Below are 11,430 nucleotides of genomic sequence, written 5' to 3' on the forward strand. Positions count from 1 at the left end.
GGATTCCTCAAGGGCACATCCCATGCCCTCCCGTGGGACATCATTGCCCTCTGGCAGCCTGGCAGCCAGAAGCTCTGTGCAGCTTTTACATGCACGTCTCTTCTGGCTTGGCTCTGCTCTATCAGTTGCTGTGTCTCCTGGTGCTGAAGGATGGTGCTTTAGCATTTCAAAGCAGAGAGTGAAAAAATGTCAGTCCAATCGATTTCTTTGGTAACTGGGGCATATTACTCATGTGGAGAAGAGCCCTGGGTATCCCAGTGTCACTGGGAAGCAAGAGGGTGGGTGAACGTGGTAGGGATGGGGAGGAGGGAGTCTGTGGGCAGCTTGGGGGGTGACTGGCCTAGGGGCTGCCCTCTGAGCACAGAGCACTCTGCTCTGAAGAAAAGTAGCAGTGTGTCTGGCCTGCCACTTCTGCAAGTGCCTTTCAGTTCTTAGGATGTTCTCTGATGACACCGTGGGAGTGGCAGCTCTAGACCCATTTTGTGAGGGAGATTTAGTAATGAAAGTTTCTTTTATTGTGAAGCAGCTCTCTTCAGGTGGAAAACTAAATGCTTTCACCTATTTCAGTGTTACCCTCTGCCTCCTGGGAAAGTTTCTTATCCCAGGTCTACTGCTGCTGACAGCACTTTATAACTGATCTCAGCTTGGGGGACTGAGGAACCATGGACAGTGATTGCTTGCCTTTACTCCCTCGGTGCAGCCTCTCTTGGGTATGTAAAAGCAAACAGTGGGATTGTTTGTTACTATTTATGCTCTATCCTTCCCTGAGGGACCAAAAATTATAGTTCCTGCAGGTCTGTTTTCACTGAAAGTGTCAAAGTGTTTTTTCAAACACTGAAAGTGTTTTGAAAAAAAAAAAGTGGATGATAAAATGTGGGAAAACAGGCAAAGAATTAAGACAGTTCTCTGAGTACCTGTGAAATTCTCCTTTCGTTTCTGCCTGCAACACCCCTTCCTGTCCATATCCCGTTATTCACTTCCATCAAAAGCAGCTTTCTCCCAAGCAGCATGAACCAGGATTTGGGAACTGGCAATCAGGAGCAGAAATGAAGATGGATTACTTTAGCATTGCTAACATTTAACATATATTCCTGACACCTGGTTAGCTAAAGCACATACACTCTCTTCAGCTAAGTGCAGGGAAATGAAAGAGCTGCAATGAGGGAAGAGGTAGAAGAGGGCCTTGCAGGTGATTTTTTGCTAAAAAGCTGAGTTGTTCATTCCTTGCCATTTAGCAGGTATGGCTGTGGCAGAGTCTGAAATGAGAATTGCTAACCTCTGAACATTGTCTGCATCCATCAGGCATCTCTGAAGTGCCTCTTATGCCCTTCCCTTGGGGCTGGAGGGGAGAGAACAAATCAGTCGGGGTGAAACATTTGAACAGACTGTTTTCAAGGAGACCTGGAGACCTGTTTGGCTCAAGGGGTTTGTAATGGTCAGCAGAGCTCCCCACCACCAAAATGCCCATGAAATGCAAGTGGCATCAGTGGTGTTTTTGTGGACTGTGGGCTTCTCATGGCTTTGAAACACCCACACATACACACTCACCTTGCCATAATGGAGCAATAAAGAAGCCATGTGGTTTTCCCTCCTCTGCCAAGTTGTTGCAACTTGCATTGACACCATTGAACTTGTATGTGCCTTGTCCTTCTGACCCACAGAAGTTAAATTTCATAATGCCTGCGGGCTGGCCTTCCTTTAAGAGTGTGCTTGCAGGAGAGTATTTGCTTGTTAAAGGTCTCCTCCATGAACTGATTATCAAGCTTTGCACGTGGCTGCTGAGGCTTGATCCTTTCCTTGCTGATGCTGTTGAAGTCACTTAAAGCTGTGCTCACAAGATGAGAGGTTTGTAGTGGAGAGGTTATGTACAGAGTTGGGTGATATCATTAGACATTTTTCAAAGACAGTGAAGAAGTAAAATAAAACTTTGAAAGTTGGTACCAATAAAATAATTCAGGATCTGTCCCTATCAAAATTTTCTCTTCCTGAAAACTGATTTGATTGCATTAGCAGAACCTGAGTGAGGTACTGCTGTCCCCAGTGGGTTTCTATTCCAGGCTGTCCGTAGAATAGCCGTGGTTGAGAGTTGCACAGCCATGAGGAGCAGCAGTCACCCCTGTTGACAGAGGAGGACAGATTGAGATGTGATGTGACAGCCATCATTTTTCTGTGCAGGATATCTGTGGCACCTGGGACAAGACCCAGTTAAAATTGCTGTGGTGGAAACAAAGGCTAAGTGGTAGAAAAGAGTTTATCACAGTCCTTTATGCCTTTCTCGATAGAGGCTGGCTGAAGAGATGACATAGAGAAGCATCTTTGGGGCATGGTTTGTGGAGAGTTGATCCTGCCCTGATAATCAGATGATCACTCTAGGTCCCTTTCCTTTTTTTCCACGGTTGAAATCAAAACAACACATTTTTAATTTGCTGCTTGCTTTTAGGGAGTTTCTGAATGAAGCGGTTTTTCAGACTACTTGCCAAAGGAGATGGACTTCATTTCTCTTTCATTTGAGTAGCTAGAAATTGAAGTGAATTTGTTGCTCAGATCCCCAGAGATCACCTCTTGAGTTTGTGTGGCTTACAGCTAGCACTCATTTCTTTGGCATTATTCAGACTTCCGTACCTTCAGTTCTTCCTAAGACAGATCCTCCAGGCTGTTGGGATCTCATGAGGTGTAGGTATCCCTTCTGACTTCATTGAGTTCCATGATTCTCCATTCAATTCCAAGTTGCAGGATCAATCTTTTAAGTTGCAGTAGCTCTTTTCAAAGGAACTCCTCTGGCAGTAGAGGAGGTGTTTGCTTTGGTCCCAAGTATGCCTAGCTAACTTCCTCCACATTGCCCTGCAAGAAGTGTCTCTTGATTAAAATGCTAAAGGATGCTTGGGATGTCAGAACATGTGCTTGAGACATTGCTTTTTTTCCCCTCATGGCAAACCTGCACCAAAAGAAATTGAAAATTGCTACCTTTAAAAATGGCAGCGAGAAACAATCTAGTGAGGTAAATACTAACCAGAAATTTCCCTTCCTGAAATTCCCCATGAGTCATAGGTGCAATTATTTACAGCCTGACTAGCAGTGAATCTTGATGCATAATAAAAATTGAAGCCCATAAATTCTGTAGGTGAATCAATATCTCAATTGAAGTTCACAGATGAAGTTATAATCAATACTCTGATATAAGCCAGTAGTGTTTCTGCATAGAAGGAAAACAGTGGCAGGCTCTAACAGAAAAATAATCAGGGAGGCTTTGGAGCAGCATAGAAAAGGTTCTCAGGCTGGAATGGGAAAATGCCAACAGTGAAACCCTTCAAATGCATTAGCTTATCATTTGTGTAAGGGCTGGTGTGCTGTGTGAGCCAGGCTCTGACTAAATGAAGGTCTGATTGCTTTAATGACACATCAGTTCCTCTCATAAAGAGCAGTGCTCTCCTCTCTTCCGTGCCAATATTTCTTTTGGAAGACGATGGCAGTTCTTAGCTTTTGATCTTGGATTGCAGCCAGAGCAACACCCTCGTGACTCGGGATTTTCCCTCAGGGCAGTCCATAGACCTGCAAGTCCTTCCCTCACCCCTGGATAAAATGAGATTGAATGTGATGTTCACTAGTTCTCATTGCACACTGGAGTGTAGCAAGATCTGTCCTGGCAATACCCCTGGAGCTATTGCTGCCTGCACAGTGAAGGTGAGGGCACTGCTGGGTGCTCTCGGCCATACAGAGCGGGAGGAGGAGCTGGGGCTCCGAGTCCTCTGCAGGTGACCCAGTGATGGCACTGCTCTATTTCCTCTCACTGTGGGAGTGGTCTGCAAAAAGCAGAGTGATCCAGAGTCACAGAGAACGTACTTTTCTTTCTAACGGGTCTTCATGGAGCTCATCCTTAAAGTCTTTTACATTTTCTTCTTCAAAAGCATAGAAATGAAAATGAGAGCGGAGCCTTCCTGTGGAGCAGCTCCTACTTCTGTTTGTTTCATATTTTTTCACAGTTTTGGGGAGAGTTTTGTCACTTTTTTCTTCTTTCGCCTCATTCCCTGGAAGGGGAAAAAATTACTGAAAGAAGCCTAAACTCTCTTGAATCGTCTATAAAATATGATTTATGGTGGAGCTGTAAAGCTGATGTTTAAAGGTTCCTCTCTTGTTTTATTTTCCACAGGTCCTTGCCCTCACCATGTCAAAGAGTGTTAATGATGTGTTCCCTCTCCATTGCATTCCCCACCTGTCATCCTGCTAGGATCTGACTACAGAATGAACATAGCAGCTGTGTTCAATGCCCTGCTCGTGTCCGTCCTCGCTGCCGTGCTGTGGAAGTACATCAAACTGTGCGACCATGCCGCCACGGTGGAGGAGGAGCTGGTCCTCATGCGCCAGTCCCAGGAGCTCTCTGAGGCTCAGATTGACTACCACGCAGCTCTGCAGGCCCTGGTGGAGAACGGCACCAGGATGGTGTGCACTGGCAGGATGCACACCGACCGCATCTGCCGCTTTGAGTCCCTCTGCTACTCCACCGAGGCCGAGGAGTTTGTCTACTTTCACAGCAACTCCTCCGTCATGCTGCCCAACCTGGGCTCCCGGAGGTTCCAGCCGGCTCTGCTTGACCTCTCCTCTGTGGAAGATCACAACACCCAGTACTTCAACTTTGTGGAGCTGCCAGCTGCTGCGCTGAAGTTCATGCCAAAGCCGGTCTTTGTGCCCGACGTGGCGCTGATTGCCAACAGGTTCAACCCAGACAACCTGATGCACGTCTTTCATGACGACCTCCTCCCCATCTATTACACCATGCAGCAGTTCTCTGACTTAGATCTGGAGGCAAGACTCTTCTTCATGGAAGGGTGGAGTGAAGGTGTTCACTTTGACCTCTACAAGTTACTGAGTAACAAGCAGCCGCTCCTCAGGGAGGAGCTTAAAACCCTGGGCAGGCTCCTCTGCTTTACCAAATCCTATGTGGGGCTGTCCAAAATCACCACCTGGTACCAGTACGGATTTGTCCAGCCACAAGGGCCAAAGGCTAACATCTTGGTTTCTGGTAATGAGATCAGGCAGTTCACCAAATTCATGATGCAGAAACTGAACATCAGCTTGGAGGAAAGCTCCAGTGAGGAGTACATCGTAGTGTTCAGTCGGACAATCAACAGACTTATCCTAAATGAGGCAGAACTAATCCTGGCTCTCGCTCAGGAGTTTCAGATGAAAACCATTTCGGTCTCTCTGGAGGAGCATTCATTTTCTGACATCGTCCGGTTGATCAGCAATGCGTCCATGCTGGTCAGCATGCACGGGGCCCAGTTAGTCATGTCGCTCTTCCTGCCGAGAGGGGCCACCGTGGTGGAGCTCTTCCCATATGCTATCAACCCCGAACACTACACCCCCTACAAAACCCTGGCAACCCTTCCTGGAATGGACCTGCACTACATTGCCTGGCAGAACACCGACAGGGAAGACACCGTAACCTACCCGGACAGGCCTTGGGATCAGGGTGGGATTGCTCACCTGGACAAGGCTGAGCAGGAGCGCATCATCAAGAGCACGGAGGTGCCGCGGCACCTGTGCTGCCGCAACCCTGAGTGGCTGTTCCGTGCCTACCAGGACACAAAGGTGAACATCCCATCCCTCATACACGTGATCAGGCAGACTGTGAAGTCGAAGCCCGGACCCAAGAAGCAGAAGTGGTCTGGTAGCCTCTACCCTGGCAAAGTGAGGGATGCCAAGTGCCAGGCCTCTGTCCAGGGCACAAGTGAAGCTAAACTTGCTGTGTCCTGGCAGATCCCCTGGAATCTGAGGTATCTCAAGGTCAGAGAAGTAAAATACGAAGTGTGGATACAAGAGCAAGGGGAAAACACTTACATGCCTTATATATTGTCCCATCAGAATCACACCTTCTCAGAAAACATTAAGCCCTTCACGATATACCTGGTGTGGATACGCTGCATCTTCAACAAAAATCTTCTGGGACCTTTTGCAGATGTGCTCTTGTGTAGTACATAACCTGCTGCACTACCTGTACAGCTCTAACCTGCTCTCCAATCCATCTGTGGTTTAAAACTTCACGTCTTGTAGTTTGTAGAGGGCTGAAGAGGACCAGTGCCTAAGTGTCCATTTTATTGCACTCCACATGTATTCTTTCAATGGTATTTATTTCCAGTGAGTGTTTGGAAAAAAAATAAAGAGAAACCTCTGTGTTCTTCAGAGTAACTTCCAGAGGTTAAATTACATGCTGAATACATGTAGTTGAAAACAGAATGGAAGTGAATTGTGTGTACCTTGGTCGTGATTTAAATTTGTTCCTATTGTGTGGTGACTATTTAAGCACAGCGTTAAAGCGCAGTTAATTCCATGGCTAAGTGGGCAATTCTCATCTGCTTTTTCACTGTGAGTTATATTTTTCTGTAACTCTTGACTGTAACTTTGAGTTCAAGATTTTGTACGAGAGCCTTCATTAAACTGCTGTAAACCTCCTCAATATTTTTTTGCATTTTATTATTTGTCGAAAGCATTACTGTGATAGATCTGTCCATTGCTGTGATAAAATGTGTAGCTGTAGCTTCCTATGTTTATATTTTAACTGAAGAGAATAACTACAGACGACAGCTTTGTCTTTAGAATCAGATTTTAATGCACCCCTATTGCAAAAGGTTGTAGTAACAGATAGGTAGAAAGGATGGAGTAAATTGAATAATTTACTGTGGTTTAGGAGTTTTCATTTTGTGAGTTATGTACAGGTGTGTGAGAAAGGAGTGGGGTGATTTGGGAGAGCTGATGGGAAAGAGATTGCATTTACAGCAATCTGCTCAAGAAAAATTTTTTTTTTGGTGTTTCATCAGAATAATTGGTTGATAATAGCTCCTAATAGGTACATGCTTTGCTGGGGAATAGGCAGGTGATGGCAAAGGGAAGCTTTCTGTACTCAGGTGTTCCTGGATGTTGGTGGAAGGAAGCAGAGTCAGGCAGGAAACAGGTAGGAGTGCCAGGGAATTGGGCTGGCCACAGAACATGGCAGGGATCAGGCTGATGACACTCACACCTCTGTTACTCCAGTGGGGGGAGTAGTTTAGTTTAGATTTAAATTCATTTTTTTCCCTGAGATCAGAATTTGGCTTCATTGCCAGGGTAACACAGTGACTACTTTGCACCTGATCCTGCTCAGATCTGCTTTAGCTGGAGACCCTAAATGGCACTGTCTTTGAAAAATGGCTCTGAGTCACAAGTGCAGTTCTCAAGGAGGGGAAAAGAAAAGGAGCAGGAGATGTTTCCCTGGTAGATATTAGCATCCTCTGTAGTTTATAACTAGTGCTGAAGCAAAAGGAAAATTCTTCTCCTTTCCCTCCCAGTCCATACCTTCCTCCCAAGGTCTGGATGGACATTTGAAGAATAGGATAAATGTCTTGCTTTCTGGGCTGATAGATGAGCATCGCAAGGCAGGATTATAAATACGGCTTCTAAGGAGAGGGGGAGTACAAATGGCTGTATAAATTTGGACAAGAAACAGAAGGATTGAGAAATGAGCAAAACACAGCACAGCACTGGACCTTTGGGCAAGTGCTACTTCTGTAAATTCATTTTCATTACGTCTTGCTTTGTTTTCAAACATGTTTATGATTTAAAGGAGGGGAAGAAACAGAACATGAGTCCCAAAGTCTGCATTTGCTTTGTAATTGTAACCTTGCCAACTAATAGTTTTTGCCTTGATATTTTAAAGGGGCACAGGAATATGCCCATTGTTGTTTTCTTAGGACAAAATGGGCTTCTTGCTGAAGTGAGTATTCGAGCTGTGCCTCAAAGTCTCCATGTGGCTGCACATTCCACACCATATATGTCAGAGCTGAGGTAAGAAAAACTTCCTAAAAGATGGCAGTGAAAGCAAGCGGTTCAGGGAAGCCTCCAGGACCTGTGGCTCCCCAGGACCTTGCTGGCTGCTGAGCTCCTGCTCACAAAAGGGTTTTGCAGCAGTCCTGCATCCCCACATCCATTCTAGCTTAAGGTAGCCCTGTGGCCAGTGGCCATCCTGCTGGCTCTTGCAAAGGTGGTATTGTTGGTATCCTGTTTGGTAGTGAATGAGTCTTCAGACATTTGAAATTTATTCAGCATTCATTTTGTATCAGCTCTCAAAAATAATTTTCTTTGAGTGTGTGAGCTGCCTGTAATTCTCCTAACCATTGTTCATCCTCAGCAGGATATTGATCTGCTTGTTGCCTTCCTGCCTGCATTTCTCTGTGCTTCTTGTAGTAATCCTATGCCTGTAATTTGTAGATCATCCCATTTCACTTAAAATTAGTTCCATATGATTGCAGATTTTATAACATTTGCAGATTGGTTACAGCACATTAACTATTTTCTTCTCATATCCTAATGACTAATCAACAAAATTGGCTACAGAGCAATGAAGTATCATATATGTGGGTTTCTGTGCTCTTTACTTTGGCATGAAACAATCTTTCGTGTTCAGAGAGAGACTCATTTTTTCCAGAAGATAATCAAATGTACTTTCCAAAAATGTGCATTCAGGTTCTGATTTCCTCATCAGTGCTATGAGTACTTTATGAGGTGGGGGAAAAAAAAAAAAGAGTTCTTTTCCTTTTCAAGTTCTCAGACTGCTGAACACTGAAGTTGTGCTGAGGGTGTTGCCATTTGCCTCCAACACCTGCCCAATGTAGAAGTGTCTGTGCTGGCACCTCACAGCTATACCTGAATTTCTCCTCTGCCAGAGCACACAGCAGTGAGACCCCTGGTGCAGCCTGTGGCTGTCATAAATTGGGCATGGTAATGTTATGCTGATTTATGCCACCTCAAGAACTGCTCTGGAGTGCTGGCATCTTTCCATAGTAAATTTTCTTTCTTTTAATAACTTTGCCATCAGTGCTTTGCAGGCCAATTCCACTTCTCAGGCCCAGACCTACTCTGTGCCATGAGCTTTTTGTTTCCCTTGCTCCCCTCTGTCAATGCCACTTCTTGATGGATCAGAAGGAATGTTTGCCTGGCATCATTTAAAGTTCTGTCCTACAGTGAATGCAGACTCTGTGCACAGGGGCTGCATCCCTCTCGTGTACAGGAAGGCAGGACTGCAGCTGCATTAGTCTATTTTTTTCATTGGGTGAGCTTGTGGGACTCCTTTTGACAAGTTGCTTTGTGCAAGAGACTTGGAACTTCTAGTGCTGCATCATTTGTTTCTCTTCCCAAAGGAAATTATGCTCTCCAGTGCTGCCTGTCCATGCTATCCTGGAAGAAGAGAAGTAGCTGGGATTAAATCCAGAACCCTTTGTGGGCAGTGCAGGATGCTGGTCTTGAACTCCCTGCTGCTGCTGGCCTTGCCCATGCTTGCAGAGATGGATCATCCAGGAGGATTTCCTCTGGCTGCAGTTCCATATTTCCTTCTAAAGAGCCCAAGTGCAGGGACAAACCAGCAGCTGTGGGAGGGCTCTTACTGACATGTGTGAGGATGAAGAGGAGCTGAATGGAGGGCTTGCACCCCTGAGGGGTTGGAGCAGGAGCTGCAGGTTGATGGTAATGCCTTCATGGATGGATGGGGCGGGCATTGATGGAATGGTTGCAGCCCAGGTTGGTCACCCAGGGTGGGTTTTACAGCTCCAGAAGGTGACTGGAGATAGTTAATCAAAATACTTGGATCTGCGGAGTTCAAATTGAGATGTTTCTGTCTCCTTCCTCTGCCCTCTCCTGATTATTTTTTGACAGATCCTTTTCTTAAGGAAATTATAACTCTTAAGAGCAGTAACTTGGGACTTTGCAAAGTACCTTTTTTGGCTTTATCACCTCAATACATTAAATACATTACTCAAGGTAAATGTACAACAGGATTATTTGTTAAAGCTTTCTGCTGATTTTTAAAATTTTTATTCTTTCTTCCATTTCAAGCCACTTTTTTGCCTCCATCTCTTAGGGCTTTGCATGTCCAGCACTCTGGGATCTGCGGATGTTTCTTGTCCCAAGACACCAGCACCTCACAGGACCCGAATTAATTGAGGACACTTAGGATATTATTCATTCCAACACCCTGTGGACTAGCAAGGACCCGGATACATGCCTTTAGCTTCCTCAGGGCAGGAGTTGGTCCAAGTCCACAGCAAGGAGGTTGCTGCTCTCTGGGACCCCTGGGTGAAAGGAACTCTATAAGCACACCATCATTTAATTTGCATTGAACAAAACAGTGACTTCAGCATCTTTATTGCTGTATCTCTTCTGCTGAGCTATATAAATAGCAGACTTATTTCTATATTATTTTTGCTTCTGGTGTCTATGCTGGTGTAAGGTAGGATTGGTTTAGTGGATAAAAGAGCACTTAATTTTTCCCTGCTGGACTTGGGGTAGGCACGCTCTTGGAATGGCTTTCAGTGTGATGACTGACAGTCCATCTGTGCTGTGGGTGGTATGAGAAGCATCACCATCTGCACGTGTGTGAGGCACATCACCGTCCTTATGTAAGAGAAGTCACCTCCCCCAGCGTGTCCCTCCTGAGGGGCTTTCAGCCAAACCCTCTGCTAGCGTGGGGCTGGCTGCAGCAGAGAGCCATGGTGAATTTACGCTGATTGAGGGCCTAGCCCTGCTCGTCACCCTCTCAAGCCATCCCTTCAGAGCACGCTGATTACTAAATTAATTGTTGGCACGCTCAGACAGATGCGTGGAATAGCCTCCTGTTTGCTCGAAATAACTTGGCAACGATCACCACCTTTAAATGCTGCTTAGTCCTGCCGTTTTCAAATGTGCTGCCTTTAAAATTTAATTGAGTTTCCCTTTGTTGGGTGTGCATTCAAACAGCTCGCTCCAATTGCCTGATTTACCTTCTGGGTTAGCCGTGTCCATGGATGCATAATGTGGCATCCACGACAGATCCGCTCAGGGTAACATCTCTGTTCCCTGCCCTAGAGACTCCCTGCTCCTTTGTCTCTCCTTGCTTTGATGTTATCCTGGCCTCTGGCAGTAGCCAGCCAGCTGTGGGTAAGGTGGATGGAGGTGGGACAGTCTGCAGGCATTCCAAGCCCAGCAGCACAGTTGTTTTCCTGCTGTGGGTTTCCAGCAGTCTTATCCTGTGGATGTTCCTAGCAGTGTGATGTTTTTGTGGTGAATCAATTCCTCCTGCTTCATTCTGCCTGGTAAAAACCTGCCAGGGCCCTGTGGATATCCACAAATAGGTACTGGGGCAGCAGCTGCTCTGTGGGTTCCAGTGGATCTCCTGCTTTGGGGTGATTTCACCCCAGCCAGAGCTGGGTACTGGCCTTTCCCCACCCGCCAGCCCCAGGGGCCAGGTCTGCTTGTGTGGGTGGCAAGGTGTGACACAGGGTGAGGAGACACAGGCTCAGGCTGCTGCTCAAGCTGCCTAGCAGGGTAGAGGCATTGCTGGCCATCTGGCTGAGGTTTTCATGAAATGTGTCTGGTTTTTTGTGGGATTCTCACTCCAAGAAACATGGAGGAGAGAGAGGCGGCATGTGG

The 11,430-nt window shown here is 46.1% G+C and overlaps 1 protein-coding gene across 6 annotated transcripts in view; it reads left to right on the top strand.

Moving 5' to 3' along the window:
• The window catches only part of POMGNT2 (protein O-linked mannose N-acetylglucosaminyltransferase 2 (beta 1,4-)), a 31,228-nt gene extending 24,777 nt beyond the window's left edge, over window positions 1-6,451 (top strand). For 3 of the 6 annotated variants that reach the window (XM_064415803.1, XM_064415807.1, XM_064415792.1), the window contains 2 exons: window positions 568-710; window positions 4,148-6,451. In XM_064415803.1, the coding sequence (XP_064271873.1) occupies window positions 4,240-5,976 (1,737 nt within the window). In that variant the 5' untranslated portion in view covers window positions 568-710; window positions 4,148-4,239 and the 3' untranslated portion in view covers window positions 5,977-6,451. The remainder of the gene's footprint in view (window positions 1-567; window positions 711-4,147) is intronic. The other 3 variants (XM_064415797.1, XM_064415780.1, XM_064415786.1) reach the window with 1 other exon arrangement.
• The last annotated feature ends 4,979 nt before the right edge of the window (window positions 6,452-11,430 follow it).

The sequence above is a fragment of the Passer domesticus genome, chromosome 1 (genome assembly GCF_036417665.1).
Source record: "Passer domesticus isolate bPasDom1 chromosome 1, bPasDom1.hap1, whole genome shotgun sequence".
Classification (NCBI taxonomy): domain Eukaryota; kingdom Metazoa; phylum Chordata; class Aves; order Passeriformes; family Passeridae; genus Passer; species Passer domesticus.